Source organism: Lathyrus oleraceus, chromosome 2, assembly GCF_024323335.1.
Source record: "Lathyrus oleraceus cultivar Zhongwan6 chromosome 2, CAAS_Psat_ZW6_1.0, whole genome shotgun sequence".
NCBI classification, from domain to species: domain Eukaryota; kingdom Viridiplantae; phylum Streptophyta; class Magnoliopsida; order Fabales; family Fabaceae; genus Lathyrus; species Lathyrus oleraceus.
In genome coordinates, this window is record NC_066580.1 from 476,029,870 (window position 1) to 476,048,331 (window position 18,462).

Consider the following 18,462-nt stretch of genomic DNA (forward strand, 5'->3'; position numbering starts at 1 on the left):
ACGAGGTCCTCAATTCTGAGCCATGAGGGTTGTATTTATAGCCAATCCATTTGATTTTCACACACTTCCAAAACTTGCCAAATTTAGCAATTTTCATTGCATGCTTGCATGGGCGTGTGATAGGCCCATCAAGTGATGTATTCAAATCCAAAATTGATTGTGTCAAATGCTGAAATCATGTCATATGGCCATGCATTTGATATTGGAAAGTGAAGGTGAAATTTATCCAAATGGACCTTTGAGAAGAACACATGCGCAAGTCCTTCATTCTTTGGCCAAATGAGATGATCTTGGACTTTTTGGAAAGGTGAGATAAAGGGGAACAACTTTCATGTTGAACACTTTTTCATTTGAGGTTTGGATCATGATGAATTTTGAGGTGGAAGTTTGAAGAATCAAACATATTTGAAAATTTTCTAAGTACCAAGTCAAATGTTCACTTCTTCCACCTTGAATAACTTTTGTTATGAACTTCAAATGGAAAAAGTTTCTTCAACAAAGTTGTATCTCTTTAAAACCTATTCAATTTGGTCACCAATTTGACCTCATTTGGATTTGGCATTAAGGAGTTATACATTTTAGAAGTTGAGGAAAATCACTTGTTCAATGGTAATAGCCCAAAATGACCTATAATGTTTCCTCTTGTCACATGAATTTGCAAGTTGAATTTGAACTTATTACAAACATAAAAGTTTAAAATGACATATTATATTTGATCATGGAACTTTAATGTCTTTCATCTCATAAAAATTGAGCAAGTTATGGTCCTCGGAAGTTGACTTCCTAACTAGGGTTCAGACAAATTGACATATAATCTTTCACCATAAAAAATGTCTTTCAATGCAAAACTAGCTCTTTACTTAAACATGAAAGTTGTTTGTAATGTCATAAGGAGTAACGTTTCTCTTGGAATAATTTTCATATGACAAAAATTGTAGGAGATAGGGTCTAGGGAACCCCAGTTTTGATTAGTTGAGTTTCTCTGGTCAACCACCATGAACCAACTTGCAAACTTGACATTCTCTTGATATTTAGGACTCATGGAGGATCATATATGTGTAATATGATGTAATATAAAGTATACATTGAAATATTTGATCAAATGTTGAAGAAACTTGTTGAGGAAGTCACACAAGATACCCAGATGAATTAGGGTTTCCAAGGCAGACAAGCTTCAAACTCTTGATGAATTCTTGATCAAAATGATATGTGATGTCCATGGGGATCCATATATGATGTCTTGAGTCAATGTGAACCATCTCTTTGATTAATCATGCATTGAGGGTCTCAAACCCTAGATATGAGCTTGATGGAGCATGGGTGATCACGTACACTACCTACAAAAGCAACAAACTATACATTGACATATTTTTGGCATTTTGGTTAGTAAATAATTAAAAACAAAGTATGATACAATCAAATATGCTTGGTGATCTCTTCCAATGCAAACCAAATGAATAAGGGGTAAGGAGGATGTCAAAGTGTGATCCCAAAGCTAATGTATATGATGAGATATCATGAGGGATCTTAGGGTCAAAATTGAGGTTTTACAGTGAGGAATGGTGACCACAACTATAATCATCTTTTTCTTAGCTTCCTTACAAATTTATCTAATTTCTTCCTTGATGTAAGGTTTCATTTTATTTTTTTAGATCCACTTTTGGTCCTTGGTCCAAACTTCTTTTTATCCAGTTAGCGTTGGCCAAATAATATGTCATGTTCCTTTGCATATTTTCATCCTTATTTATTCATTTCAACTTAATATATGATCTTAAATTTTAGAATCTTCTTTTGTTCAAAAAAATTCTAGTGTCATGACTCCATCCATCTTTTTTTTACTTTTAAGTCTGTTGAGAATACTCAATCAAACATTGTCTTGACACTAAATGTCACTAGACTATTCACACAGACTGAAATCACAAGTGAAATTCACTTACAAAGCACATAATGTACTCGAATACAAATTGTCACAAAATGACTTAAAATACGTAAAACTACTATTATTCACCTATGTTACAAGTGAGTGTACGACTATTTGAAACTGTAATAACTCACATAAATTGTGTTATCATTTAGTCTATGCCTCCCTATTCACCTTTTAATGAGCTGACATTTGGGGCTCTTTATATGGCATGAGAATCATATATGGGAGTGATACTCTAAAAACCTATGGGAAGTAATTGTAGGCAATAAGCCATGACAGAGAAATATGTAAATGTGAGATTAACATAAGCATGAGAGATGGTAGAATGGGCATCAATTGAAGTATCTCTCGAGATAATTTCCACCATATCAAACTACCTCAACAAACGGCCCGATAAATAGGGGTACATGAGTCAACTTCTCGAGGCTAGTCATATTAAGTATTAACTAATATCTTTCAATGGACGTGTCTGATGATGATCAGTGTAAGGTGAGAAAGAGACATCAACCATCAAAATATGGTCTAAAGTATATTTATATGTGTCACTAGTGGTATGTCCCCCTTTGTGGAGAAAGCAAACAGGGTTAGGATAAGTCTTCCTCTTATCCAATCATAAGTTCCTACAAAGTGATAGCCGAAAAATATTACATTACCCAAACCTAAAAATAGGAATCATATAAAAAAATGTTATACGAATATTACTTGAAAGAAAGAGGTATTTCCTACCAACTTTATGGTCTTGGACTTTCTTGCATCGTCCAACTGTGCATACAAGTGAAAAAGACATACAAATCCCTAAGAATATGCGTGTATATTGCCTTCCTTTGTAAATTATCTCAAGTACACGTCATTAGTATATGTTGCACTCTTATCAATAAAATAGTCGTGTTAATCAAGTACAAAAATATATATATAAATTATTATGATGAAAAATAAATGGTGTCAAGTGACTTATATATAAATTATCTAGCCGTTTAAATCTTGTGTGACACCCTCGGGGCTAATTAATCTCAAATTGGACTTCCTCAGGATCAAATCTCATATCTTCAACTAGCATGTCTAGTGCCTCAAATTTATGAATAGTAGAATAATCAAATAGTTGACCTATAATAGACATATGTGATAGATATGGCATGTCGTCCATGGTGGGTTATCTCACCAAAAGGGATATGAAATAACAATGTCTTGGAGTGGCATGTCTCAACCCTGAAAATAGTTTATGGTCTATATATGTATATCTAACACGTGCAACATCTTTTAGCACATGCCTCTATATATCTATATCTAACACGTGCAACATCTTTTAGCACATGCCTCTGCAAACTCCACCAAATTAGATATCTTTTGACCTTGGTTCACATACATTAATATTTGGGTAATGTTAACTTGTGCCCTAGGGGCACATGTTAAGAACTAATTATAAAAATGTTTTCTTGGAACTTGTGTATGGTATTTACTCCCTCCGTTCTTTTATAAGTGTCACTTTCTTGCAAAAAATTTGTTTCTTTTTAATTGTCACTTGCAAAGTTTAAGGTAGTATTAATTGCAAATTTGTCAAAATTATCCCTAGATAATGATTGTAGAGAGAAAAAAAGTAAAGTGAATGTAATAAATAATTAAGGGTATTATAGGTAAAAGAAGAATTATTGTTTGAAAAGTAACAATAATGATTAGCTTCTTTGATATGTGTAAAAAGTAAAAAAATGACACTTAAAAAGGAACGGATGGAGTATCAAAATTTTATAATTAATGTTTTCATTACTTTCTCCAATATAAAATTTCTATTTATGAATTGATTAACATGTGCCCTTGGGACACAAGTTAGCATTACCCTTAACATTTTACGATATTGCAGGGTGGTCTTTGATGATGTGCAAGATATGCTACAATACAAAATCTAAAAGTTAAATTAAATATTTATCTCTTTGTTCTATATGTGATGAGTAACATGGTTCTCATAAAACGGAATAAAAGATATGGATTATGACCCGCTAGAAAATAAAAGATCATGTGGCACATCCTGTGAGAGATCGCCGGTTACTGAACATACATGTAACAATGTTAGTATGAGAAATAAAATGTATAATCCAATCATATATTGTCACTTTACATAGTCAAAATTGAATAATTTCATTATTACATGTGGCAGATTTAATCATAACACGTTATTTTTTATAAACAATCAAGAATATAATTACATGGTGTTTGTTGTTTGTTAGGATAAAAAAATTGAAAAATAGTAGTGTATTTGAACTAGAGAAAGAATTAATGATCGATTTGGCGATCCATTTTTAGTTTAAGCTATGATGTTCGTCTTCTACATCTTATGCAATAGACTTAGACACTAAATTACCATCTCTATATATTTAATTAATATCAATAATATAAAATGATTTAAAATTGGCAGATGACATGTCATATCAAAATATTTGTCATTTTTATCACCTTGTTGTCATGTGTTCATCCAATCAGAGAAAATTTACTAACAGGAATTAATTAAAAAGACCAATAGTGTGGAGAAACTTTTTTGAGATATTAAAGTTCAAAGAAAATATTTTAAAATAAAAGTGAAATTTAATATATTTGAGACCACACTCATTTAACAATATACTTAAATCTGTCAACATTAAAGGATACTTTCAATAATTTATTTTCAGTCAAAATTCATTACCATGAACATATTTCCGGTAAACTCCCGTGTTTTTATGCATTTTTCGAATTTTTATGCAAAATTCCAACTTTTAGCCATCTTTATTTTAATGTCGTTTCCTTCACTTAAACTGTTCCAAGAACCCTTTTTTTTAATTTCAGTTGTCTACTCCACTTAATGTTTAGAGATAAACTCAACCGAACATCCCTTACACAACTCCTTAGTAATCAACTCGAAGCAGGAAACAGACTGGAAATTGACGAACACATTCAAGAGAGAGATAGAGAGAGCTAAAGTGCTCCCTTATTCATAAAAAATAATGGTTTATGCACAGTAAAATAGCTACAAGCAAATAATTAACACAGCCAGATGAAGCCAGGGAAGAGGGTGGTACAATGGAAGGGAGTAAAGACAGCATCTGCTTGGCTGAACAGGTACAGCTGGCAAAAAGCAAAAGAAAAATACTTACAAAAAGATTATGGAGTGGTGTCTTGATAGAGTACACCACTACTCGGTCCTGAAACCCTTCTTCGTGTTCACAACAATATACTCTTGTCATGTCTCAAGAATACATGCAGATGTCAGCTCCCTTCCAACCCGGTGGTTTCTAGGGTATTGCTTTATTATGGCCTGCTGAATAGATTGAACTATTCACTCTCCACTGCCACAGCAATTAATTTAGGACGAGGCCTTCAAGGGTACAATTACAACTTTGAGTGTTGTCTCCAAGGGCTCCCACTGTCAAAAGCCTGTTCTAACACATCCTCCATTCGTTTTGCAAGCAGTATCTATATATTCATATCATTGTTAAGTTATCAAGGAAGATAAAGGTAAAACATAAAAATAAGTAGGGACATAGTTCAGTGTGTTTCAAAAAATACCATCATAAAGACCGGACAAGAAATAGTGATAAATGTTTGATATCAATTTACCAAATATATGTCTAATCTAGTATCAACTACACCAACTATGCTCAGGTCACAACTACTACAAAAGCGAGCAAACGTGCTGGTTTACAACAAATTTACCTCCAAATTGGCTAGAACTGATGGTGGCACTTCAACCAAGTCCTTTAAGTTCCTTTCAGGAAGGATGACTCTCTTAATACCATATCGATGTGCAGCTAGTATCTGCGAAGATTGAAAAAAATCAGAACATGCCATATTTTTTAGTCATAAGCATTTTTTGATCTATGCATTTAAGCCATGCGTTAATGGTATTCATATATAGTGATTAGAAGTTAACTGGTTTTTTGTTTGTGTGGCAGTTGCACTAGTTAGCTTAGTGTAAGGAGAACGGTAAGTCTTAGAATTTGGGTTGGACAATAAGCCCCTACAAAGCCAATTTGTAAGGTGAGAATTGCCCAAATTATCAAACTTATGTTCTGACTATATCTCAATCCAATGTGAGACTTTAAACACACACCCTCGTGTCCGTGACTGTGGACATTTAGAGCGTGGCTTGATAGTAGGCGACCCAATGGGTCTTGGATAAACTATAATACCATCTTAGAATATGGGTTGAGTCTAACTTAACTCTTACAAAACCGGCTTGTAAGGTGAGGATTGTCCTACTTATAAACTTTGTTCAGGTCATGTCACATCCAATGTAGGACTCTTAATAGTAAGCTACCATCCGATAAGCCCTAATATCCACCATTTATAATCACTCTGGTGCTTAATTGTGCATGCCGTTCCATGATGAAATTACTTTACTAATGGTTTTATAGAAGTACTAATAAATACAACATCAATTGCATATTTGGTACTACCCATGTGTGGCATTATCTTTCACCTCCTCAGAAAGATTACACAGGTCATCGAAACACAAGAAACTTACCTTATCCTTGATACCACCAACTGGTAATACTAGACCCCTCAACGTCATCTCTCCAGTCATAGCGGTATCAGATCTCACTTTCCTCTGACTGAAAAGTGAAACCAATGCTGTGACTAAAGTCACACCAGCTGAAGGCCCATCTTTAGGTACTGCACCTGCAGGGAAATGTATATGTATATCACGACCCTCCAACAGATTAATGCCCTCAGCAGAAGCCAGTTTGAGATCAGCTGCTCTTGCTCTTACCTATAAATAAATATTTCATAGTCAGTAAAACAACTCTTGAACTAATATAAAGACCAACTTCCGTGCATATATGACGGTGAGATTGCTACTGATCAAATGCACACAGACTTGAGCTAGTCAATAATCATTGGCACCCATGTCATGCAGATGGAGTTGAAATGACTACTTTAGTCCCTAAAAATGGAAGAAACTGTAACTCTCATTTATTGCAAGACACCATTTTAAGATATATGTATATGTCCAACCCTACCTGGTGATAGGATGCACATGTTGTTTAAAGATGTTAAAGACACCTTACTGTCATCAAAGGAAAAAAAAATGTGTCTAAAGAAACAACACTAATTAGCAAAAAAAACTCTAGAGGATCTAAAGTGTGTCTGAAGAAACAACACTAATTAGCAAAAGAACTCTCTTCCAGGATCTAAAGTGTGTCTAAAGAAACAACACTAATTAGCAGAAATGCATCACAAACAACGCTTGAGAAAACTTCAGAACTAACATAATAGGCCTGATGAGTAGAAGATCAACAAACTCAGCAATAAGACGATAATGAAAAACATGTTTATAGACTATGCACGCTCACATGTGTACGGTTGTCCATGCACATATACATGGTTATTAGCCCAATACAAGTAACATGAAACAAGTTCTTTGGACAGGTATAAGATGAAACATATCATTCAAGTGAACATAAAAGAACAACCCCGAGCAAGATAGAAGTCGGTTGAAACTTATTTAGATGTAGTTGGTTACCCATGTTAGTGCAATTTGAGCTGATTCTTTGATCACATCACCAAGTTGTCCAGTAAGATGCAATTCACCCTTCCCTGCCATTGTTGAAGCCTCCACAAACTGAACCTCTCCACCAAAAGTAGTCCAAACCAGACCAACAGATATCCCAGGGGTCACAACACGTTCTGCTGTTTCTCTTCCATCAAACTTTGGAGGCTGCATTTGATGGGATAAACCAATTACTCATTCCTCACCTTTAAGCATATTATAATTTATAAAATCTATTTACTATTGAAGATTGCTTATGTAACGTCTCTTTCAAAATGACTTCATACACAAGCGCATTTTAACATGGCATTGCATTCACAGAATTTGCATAACAGAAAACGTAATTATCCGAGGTAAAATGCAAAGTTAAATGGAAAACTTCAGAGCTGTAGATTCCAGTTGCTGAGGGACAGCCAACAATTTTTTATAGAATTTAATTTATCACTTTTTTGTTTTTTTGTTTTGTTTTTACTGATGGGTAGTTTTTGAAGCTTGAATTGAAAACAAGCAGAAATTTGCATAGAAATTACCCCAAGCACTTTTTCAACCATAGCCTCATCAACAACCAATGGAGAGGTGATCCTAAATGTGTTCGAAATGTCACGGTTGTTGACACCCATTGGTATCACTTCCATTTCCACTTCAGCGCTATCGACAAGTCTGTTTTCCAGAAGTGGTGTGGTAAGTCCCTCTACTCCTTTGCTAAGTGGAACTACTTCTTGCTCTGCTACTCTCACTGCAGCAGCACGAGCAAGGGCAGCTAGATTCCTTTCCAAGCTTCGAACACCAGCTTCCCTCGTATATCTCTGAATAACAAGTTGCACCATCGCCTGCATCAACAAAGTTGCCAATTAAAGTCCTATACAACATAATTATTTTCTAGACAACCTGTACAAGAAGTCAAGAAGAGTTTCTGTGCAATTATACAGTATGGCTTACACAATTTGCTTAGTATTACTGTCTTCTTTTACCATCATGGACAATATAGAAGAAGAGAACACAACACCAGAGTTTACTAAAAAAAAAATTCTAACGCTCAAATAACATAATGTTTTTATGTAAAACATAGAAAACACTACTTCTCCAATATTATGCAGATTTGGCAAAGATGCAGATAGCTATATTACTGAATTTCTAGCCCATACATTTAAACCCAGGTAAACTTAACAATAAATCACACGTTTCCTATCAGTAACAGAATGTTGTTAGTTTATTTTATAACACAAAACCTATGACAACCAAATTATTTGCACATGCACTGAATGAGAACAAGCTTTTCGCTTTCATAGATTTACTTTTATGTCAATAAATTAAATACCTTTGGAATTTGAAGGAACTCAGAACTCAGTCCATGTTGGTCCAGAACTCTTGGAATTAAATGCCGCGTGGCTATTTTAAGCTTTTCTTCAGGTGTATACCCAGGAAGCTCAATGACTTCCATCCTGTCAAGGAGAGGTGGAGGAATAGGTTGCGCCCTATTTGCTGTAGCAACAAAAATTACCTTGGATAGATCGAATGGAACATTCAAATAGCTGGATAAATTAAGGAACAACTTTGGACTGTTTATTTGTTGCATGAGGGAAAAAAAGTGGAAAAAATGAACTAAGATCTGGTGAAACCGCGGATATATAAGGAATAGAACATACAAATTTCCTTAAAAAATGTTTAGTAATTTCAGCATGGACTTGTCATTGCAACTTCTCATGCAAATGGGCAAACCCATGTGGAATCTACACAAAAACATATTGCTCGGAAGATCATTATTAAAATTAGAAACTTATTTACACTGTAAAACTAATATGTAGGCCGAGCATGCGAGTAAAAATGCAATATGACCAGTGTCCATGATCAGAAATTAGGTACTAATTCTTCGTTACTCCATCGCCATAACAAAAATATATTTATATAAATTATTATAATTAGGAACTAAGAGGAGAAGATAACATATTGAAAAATACAGGATACTGATCATTGAATGTTTTATTTTGTTCAGGATCAAGAACCTCTAGCAACGCTGAAGCTGGATCCCCACGGACATCAGAACCTGTCTTGTCGATTTCATCTAGCAACATGACGGGATTGCAAACAGCTACTTTCTATCAGTCAAATGTAAAGGCATCTATTAGTCACTTTGCAGCAGAAATATTTGTCAGAACTAAGAAAAATACATCGTGTTTTCCCTATAATATCCTTAATAATTTATAATCTCATTCCCTCGTGTTAGATGAGAGAAAATCGAGAAAAACTGTATTTCGTACTTTGTGAAATGTTACAATGAAAAAGAACAAGTAAATGGGAATAAAATTTTCTTGTAAATGCAATAATTAAAAAGGAACAGAGTAAATGCGACAATTAAAGAGGAGCGAAGGGAGTAGGTCGGGAAGTTTTTCCTTCTCGACCTGCTTATAGAATTCATGGGCTAACACCGACCATCGAAGATTAAGAAACAAAACTATGCTATCTAAGATTGTGTCAAATTTCAATAGAGGATAAAAGTAATAAGAAAATAGGGAGATCTAGTATGGCAGAGAGATCTAGTTTGGCTCTTCTGTGCTACTGTACTGCAAAAGAAGTGAGAGCCTAGAATTACTGAACAAGAATTTCAGGACTTGGACTCTATAATTTGTACTTTAATCATGCATTCTCCCTACTGCTGCACTGCAAAAACATTCAAAGTCTATAGAGTTTGTCTCTACACTTCCTAATATTCACTATGCTTTACTGCTCTAGTCTATTAACCTGGGGCACCAGCAAATGGCAAAAAAACATATAACAAGACAATGATGGAATTCCATTCACCATAAAACCTACATACAGCCACCAATAGCTTCCTACATACATTTGCAATTATCACTCAAATTGGACAATATATTACAGGTAATTTGCAGTATTTAAATTGAAATTTAACCTTCAGTCCATCTATAAGCCTCCCAGGCATGCTTCCAATGTATGTTCTCCTATGTCCTCTTATATCAGCCTCATCCTTCACTCCACCAAGGGATATGCGCACAAATTTTCGGTCTAGAGCAGCAGCAATAGAAGATGCCAATGATGTTTTCCCTACACCAGGAGGTCCAACGAAGCACAACACAGGACCTCTGGCATCTGGCTTAAGCTGTAATGGATACATTGAAATTAGAATTATCAGATAGACATGAAATTGAAGAGGAGAAGGTATTAACAAGGACGCATTGTAATAGGGTATTGATTACCTTGCGAACAGCTAGGTATTCAATGATCCGTTGTTTGACCTTCACTAAACCATAGTGATCATTGTCCAGGCGCTCTTGTGCCGCTCTTAAGTCCAGTTCATGCTCCTTGCTGGTCTTCTGCCATGGCAGATCAGAAAGAAGTTCCAGGTAAGCCCGTGAACTGCTATAACCAGGCTGCTGAGGCTGCATTTTTTTCAATCTCCTGAGAGAATCACAAAAAAATCAACCAAGTGTCTCCACTATGAATGAATTAAAATTATGCCATAGTTTTTGTTGTAAATTAAGTCCGTATATGTAGTTATTAGGCATATATTTTGTAATTAAGTATAATCATTGTATTCAGCCTACTAATCAGGTTTGATAGGTATACCCAACATAGTCTACATAAGCATATTAGTGCTGTACTCATTACAAAATCAAAGCATTATTCAAAATATTTTTCTGCATAAGAATGGGCAACAGCCTTAATGGACCTTTACTACTCACTGAACCTGCATAATTAGCATTAGTGTTTTTACTTCAAGTTAGGCTTCCACCTCTTTCAAATAAGAGTCCCCTCCTTAAAGTGGCTTTGAGATATTGGAGAATGTGGGAACATGAAGCATATTTTGCAATTTAAATGAAGACTGCTGTAGGACTTCAAAATACAATATGGAAGCCATATGAAGTGTTCTGTACCAGTTAATTGACTACAAATATTGCTAATAGTTATGTTTAACATGACATAACAAAATATATTAATATAGACAGACACTTCATCAAGGAGAAGCTGGATAACAGATTGATAAATACAACCTACATTCCTTCCAGGCATCAACCGATTCACATGACAAATATATTAATTAAGGGTATATACCAATATAACGGTTTAGCCAACCTACTTGCGAGTTGGACATGATAAATATTCATTCACTAACTTAAGGGTGAATGTTGTAAATATATGTCTGTATATATAGTTATTAGGCCCAAATTTTGCAATCATATGTAATCATTGTATTCATCCCATTAATCTATGTTAGGTATAAAACCTGGTCTATTTTGTTTTAAGGGGTACATAGTGTAGTCTATACATCCATATTTGCGTTTGTACTCTATATACAATTGAGTTATTATTTATAATATTTTTGTAAAACTTTCAACATCACTCTTAATAAAATGTATGGCATGCAATCCCCTTATGAAGATCAATCATCCCCCTTTGTATTGGAGAAAACTCAAATCCCACACTAGTTAGAGATATGACCTAAATAGAGTCTCACGTTAAGCACCTAACTCATCCCCACAAAAATGGATTGTAAGATGAAGAATGCACACCACTTGTAATCACTATTAAGGCCATATCGCAATCTAATGAGGGACTCTCGACATATGATTTATAAAGTTCGAACTATCCTCCCTCACTTAACAAGACAGTTTTGTGGAGTTGAGTTAAACCCAAAATATGAAATGGCATCAGAGCCAATTCTAGATCTGTTGTAGGACCCCCTGTATTATCCATACACTGGATCCAATATCCCAAAGCATGAGGGTATTAGAGAAATACTAAAGTCCCACATTGGCTAGAGATATGGCCTAAATAAAATTTATAAAGTCTGGACAATACTCACCACCATACAAGTCGGTTTTGTAAGTATTAAGATATGTGTTTGGATGCAGCTCGTGAAAGTTCATTATGGTTCTGTTCTAATATGGGTTGGTTTGGTCTTCTCTTTACAAGGGTACATTTGTAACAAGCTTAAAGCTAAGCTCTAAGCTTGTTACAATTTAAGCTTGTTACAAATGTACCCTTGTAAAGAGAAGATCAAACCAACAACTTTAACCATATAAATATTTGCTCAACAAGCTATAATTTAAATCTTACACATGTCTTAATAGAAACGTTGAATTAGGCCCAAAATCTAAGAATTTGTGACTATAGTTTTGTTCATAAGTACCTTAACTCTCTAAGAGCAAGCTTCCAAGTATTTTGTGGCATTCCTGCACTTTGCATCTTCCTTTCCAGAGCAGCCAGGTCATCCTCCTCGTCATCATTATCACCGAGTTCCTCTTTTATAGCCTTCATCTGAATATATTTTTCAAACAAAAAGAATATAAAAGCAGTCTAATCAGACAAAGTCCCAAAGAAGATAATATATAAAAACAATATTAAAATGATCCTGTGCAGCAGAACTGGCCAAGACTCTAAGACTTTGGAAATCCTCGGTATGACATATCACTATTTACGTACTATTTCCATAAATAAAATTAAAGACACCCTTTAATTTGTATTTATGTTTTCTTGAAGAAAACTAGTGAAATTACCCATTACCGAAATGTATGCTTATATAGTACTATAACAACTAATGGATTAGAGGCCAACAGAGCTTTGATGATATGCATTTAAACACAATCTACCACTCTCAGAAAAATCAGTAGGTACAGCAATAACCATCTCAGAAACAAAGACACGCTGATCATGATAAACAAACTTATATCCAAACAGTGAGACAAGTTGAGGCACTATGTTTTGCACAAGACATTGTTTTTCATAGCTAGATGATAAACCCATACTGCCTAAATACAGACGTAAAACCTTAAATATACAAAGATAGTCCCAAATATTCGAAAAATTGGTGCTTCAGCTAGGCTAAGGGAATTGCTTAGAGGGATTTTCCATCTGAAATCATTGTCACTGATTTATTTTAGCTTGAGCTAGGCTAAGGGAACTGTTTAGAGGGATTTTCCATCTGAAATCATTGTCACTGATTTATTTTAGCATGGAATCTGTAGTTCAGTACAGCATAAGTTTTCATTAATGTTTTTACCCTATATTTGCATTTGAAGTATATAGCACAGGATGTTGAGAAAGCTAACCTGCTGGCGCAGAAGAAATTCTTTTTGAGATTTTGACAATTGTCCTTCAACTTTTTGGGTAATCTTCTCAGCTACGCGTATTGACTGTTGGCAGTACACAAAAGTGGGATCAAAAGACAAGTAGTAGGAAATAAACCTCACAGGAAGCATCAATCACTCTATTACTTGCCTGTAAGTGCCTATCAACCAATTCAGTTGCTTTAGAAAGCCTCTCTTTAGCATCAACAGAATCCAACATTGATAATTGTTCTTCAAAACTTATCTCAAAGCTAGCAACAAATATATCAGCCAACTTGTGAACAGGAACAGTCTCCAAAAGAACTTTTGTCCTTCCACCAGTACTTTGTTTCTATAAATAAGAAAAACAGTAGCTATTAATTCTCACACAGCAGAAACTGTGAAATGCCCAAAATACCACAATAATTTGTCTATAGCCATAACACAGTTTACACTAACCAGCCAACCAGTTGGACTATGAACAAACTATCAAAAAATAGATTCACAGCCAATATTTCATATATTTAAGGAATACTTAATGCAGTCATGGATTTTATAGTGATATTCTTCAACCATCTACATCAGCATACTAGGGGCTTTGTTGATCAATGCTCAAACACCATCTCCACAATTTTATGTTTGTAGCAGATGTAATTACGCTATACTGGTACAAGCTTTTACCTGCTCCAGAACAGATATAAGCTCCACGGCAGTTGCTTTAAATTGGCGTGATAACATTATGAAATCCGGGTCATGCTCCACCTGTTCCATCTCTAGATTAGAAAAACGGAAGCAACTCAGCATCTTCAAAGATAAATAGGTGGCACGAAGCTGACACTTAGAAGGCATGCAATTGAGAAATGGAACATGGTTTCATTGAATCTGATCTTAAACATATGCTGTAAATAAGGAAATGTTTGCATCATATAAATATGGAACATGGTTAGAGACGCGCACAACACAAATGTGACATTTAATCTGAGACGGAGCGAGTATTAACTTCTCTCACATAATAACATATTTGAGTATTTGCTAATTGTTAACTGTGCTGATACTTTGATGATCTATGCATTCAGAGTAAAAGCAAAAACTCAATTTCAGAATTTTTACAACCCCAAAACAAAAAACAGAACAAGGTTGGAAAGTAACATGCCAAGCAGTCAGTCAGCATAAAATATTTCCTATAACAAACTTATGTTGCAAACAAAAATGAACAGTTACCTGTCTTAGTCATCTCAAGGGAAGAGATTTTTGCAGTATGGTATGTTCCTCTGGTGCTGAGTTCCTGAACACTAAATCTGCACAAACCTTCAAGAACAACTATATATGTGACCCTCCCACTTGGTTTCTCCACTCCCCTGGATAAGTGTAATGCTCGAGCAGCTACCCCTCTGGATTTGACAATTTTATTTCCCAAAAACCACAAAGATTATTGATACAACTTTATCATGTAGACATCTAATGAACTGTTAAAATATATATGCATGCTATGGAGTAATTTAATATCAAATTCTTGTGAAGTGACAGAAAAGATTGTTCACTTGACATATACCTGTTATGCCAATGAACAACATCATTCTGATTTTTGGTTTGAGAATCTGATGAACCACCATGAACCTTGGAGTTTTGGTCTAGAGAATCAGCACCTTGAGATGCAGTAGGACCGAGTAGCTTAGATTCAGCAGCAGCATCGCGTACTGGCAAGATGCCAATCAAACCTTTCTCCTCTCGCTGCCAGAGTTCTTGTTCCACCAATTTCACACTGCATTCAAATTCAATTCAATTCAATAAGGAAACATTCAATTCCATTGAAGTAGCGTGAAGTAGGTACCTGGTAGGAGAAGTGCAACGAATTCGAATGATGGCGCCAGGTAAAAGGACTTTGTTTCTGAACGGAAGTATTGCTAACCGACTCGGAAGCTCCACCGAATCCGCCATGGTTTCTGATCACAGAGAGAGAAATCGGTTAGATTAGGTTTTGTTTTAGTTGGATTTAGTTTAACTGACTGAAATATTTTGCAGTGGCATGATCGCAATTAGGGTTTTTGATTTGAGTGTAGAATTGGCGTGTAGCGTGGTGGCATTGAAAAATGAAGTGGATGGATATTTATGTTTATCCAATCTAATTTAATGAAACGTGTAATAATGACAACTACTTTTTATTCATATGGTTGTAATGTAATTGATGCTACTACTATTTTGGATTTTGAGTTGATATTTTGGCTTCTTGTGGTCCGGCTCGGCTACATCGGCTACTTGACAACATCACTTTTAGTTCTCAAAAACCATTATGTTGGTTAATCGGATCAGATATTTTTTTAAAATAATTATATTTTTTAAATTAATTTTTAAAATAACTAATATTTTAAAAAAATTATCGAAATAATCATTTTTACAAACAGATGCGTCAGATCAACTGACGCATCCATTTAAAAGAAAAAGGAGACGTCAGCACCATTGACGTATGCTTTAAAAGTAATTTATGGAGGCGCCAACGTTGTTGGCGCATGCATGTGCTTGCGCCCATGCTTCTGATGCATGCATGTGCATCAGATGTGTGGCGTCTGACCCTTTGTCTCATGCATTTTGAAAGTTCTTCTATAAATACCTCGTCCTTCATCCATATTTTTTCACACAACTTTTATCCTACAACCACATTTTCTTTGATTCTACTTCAATCTCCTTCAAGTTTTTGATTTTTAACCATGTCTAAATACATTCACAAGAGAAATATCGATTTAATATTTTTCGTCGTCGCGTCTCCGATAAAGATTCGACTTTGGAATATAAATTCGTTTGGACGTCTTAATCGGGCGTTGAACCATTTGTTAGATGGAGAAATTTGAGATGGTGAAAGGATTAGAAGAATCTAATTGCTTGTGTCCACGTTCAACCAAAATGGAGAAGTGCGTGAATGGATGGATATTAAGATTGACAGAGACGTTCATAGGATGATGCATAATATGTTCAGAATTGTTTTGATGGTTGTAATCGATTAGTTATTGTAATGGTATTTTAATTGTTTTAGTTATTTGTGTTGTTGTTTATGTGTTGCTTGTGTGTTGAATGTCTTGTATTTATTTGTATATTGCAAAAGAGGTATTTCCTCACAAACTTATCATATGAAATAAATTTTGTTTTTTATATATTGCAAAAGAGATACATGTAAATTTATCTTGTTTTGCTCGTTTCAACACTAGGACAGTTAGTACGATTGTGATCTGGCTGACGGCATGAACTACGTAATCTAACCATTTTGTTCGTTGTATCCATTTCGGTTCGAATACTGGTGTTGTTTGGGCGATCAATTTTCTTTCTTCGCATAACTTCGTTGTGCCAGACAATATCCCCTTGATATTTTGGTCAGTAATCCTCTTTTTCCATTACTGAAAAACTAATTTTGTAAATATTGGATAGGTTTATGACTTTATAAACGTCAGATAATAAGTAGGATGAATCTCTTTTAACCTTTGAACATGCCGCAATGACATGGGAGCAGGGCGTACGAAAGGCTTGGAACTTTCTGCAGTCGCACCAACATCTATCTAGTTTCACTCTGTATTGTTCCATCGGCATGCCATCATTGTGATCCATGGATTCAGCAACACTATACCAACCTTTAGTGCGGTCAAACACCATAACCACATGTATGTTTGCTTTGACAACTTCGTGTCTAATGAATTTCATTAAAGCATCACCGAACAACTGTCGAGATTGCAACATTGAACTCCATTTGGAACGTCTGGTCTCAAATAACGCCCATAGCCTGAAATATATTGTTTGTACCAAAGCAGTTATAGCTAGGTTTCTGATGCCTTTGAAGACAGGGTTCATTAGTTCCACAAGATTGTTGTCATGTGGCCCTAATGTTGATCGTTGTCGTATGCCCTAGTCCACTTCTCCAATGGAATATTGTCGATCCACCGTACTGCATCTGCGTTTGACAATCTTATTTCTTCGCGGTAGTGTTTGAAAGAAGGTTATGATAATATGTAACATGCGTTGACAACCTTCTTCCGCAATGTTTTGTCTTTGATCTCCCGCATAAAATTCGAAGCGATATGTCTAATGCAAAAGATATGCGTCGAAGGAGGATCCTGCAACCATATCAATGTTTTTATATGCACTGACGATTGAAGGGTGTCGGTCGGAGATGAAGCATAAGTTAGGTTGAGGTGCAATGTGCAATCGGAGATTTGGTCCACAAGACTGCACTGCAATTTCTTTTCTATTCTTTGTTTTAGATATGAAAAATTTGATCGTCGATTTATTGTAAATCGAGTTACTTCTGTGTTGCGAAAACAAAAACCGAATAATTGGTGCTCAAATATTTCACCTTCGATATGGGCACTGATCATGTAATGTGGTGAGGAAGATATTTTTTAAATGTAATTTTAGTGTTTTTACTAAATGTAACTTTTTAAATGTTATGAGGAATGCATTGATCTGTTATTCACATACGACTAAATAGGGTAAACGTTGTATGCACTGATCACGTAATTCATCTGCAAAGACAAGACAATGCAATGCAAAGAATCCATGCAGAGACAAGATAATACAATGCATGCGCCTGGTAGAATCTCTACACACAAAGCATGCGCCTGCACATAAGGAATCTCACAAGGAATTTGTGCCCTAATAATCCAAAGCAGGAGCCCATTCCAATGGCGCATAAAGCAACCTAGACGCCTCTTCATTGCATGCCAAAAAAGACATGCATGCGCCATTAGCCTTGGCGCATGTGACCATGCATGTCATAAAGCAAGCATGTGATATAGCCTTAGGCGTCTACTCTCTTGTCACATGCATGCATCCAATCCAATGCTTCACATGTTGCGTACCTATTCAACCTATTCAACACTTACTCTTCTATAAATAGGGCATCAACTCACAACATCTCATCATCTGCAACACTAACAATCAATCTCTGTAACACTTCATCTTTATCACACTCAACCTCT

At 35.3% G+C, this 18,462-nt stretch overlaps 1 protein-coding gene across 2 annotated transcripts; it reads right to left on the reverse strand.

The window, feature by feature from the left end:
* Positions 1-4,842: 4,842 nt before the first annotated feature.
* On the reverse strand, positions 4,843-15,643 carry LOC127120556 (lon protease homolog 2, peroxisomal). Of its 2 annotated transcripts, XM_051051026.1 has the most exons (16): positions 15,333-15,643; positions 15,054-15,263; positions 14,723-14,892; positions 14,183-14,274; positions 13,674-13,853; positions 13,505-13,588; positions 12,586-12,713; positions 10,652-10,853; positions 10,348-10,554; positions 9,405-9,535; positions 8,758-8,971; positions 7,970-8,269; positions 7,413-7,607; positions 6,414-6,659; positions 5,603-5,704; positions 4,843-5,362 (listed from the first exon to the last, which is right to left on the reverse strand). In XM_051051026.1, the coding sequence occupies exons 1-16, from the start codon at positions 15,437-15,439 to the stop codon at positions 5,279-5,281; spliced, it is 2,652 nt and encodes an 883-aa protein (XP_050906983.1). In that variant the 5' UTR covers positions 15,440-15,643; the 3' UTR covers positions 4,843-5,278. The 2 variants fall into 2 exon arrangements, with proteins under 2 accessions (XP_050906983.1, XP_050906984.1); XM_051051027.1 differs by lacking the exons at positions 15,054-15,263; positions 15,333-15,643 and having other exon boundaries at positions 14,183-14,263; positions 14,723-14,894.
* Positions 15,644-18,462: the final 2,819 nt, after the last annotated feature.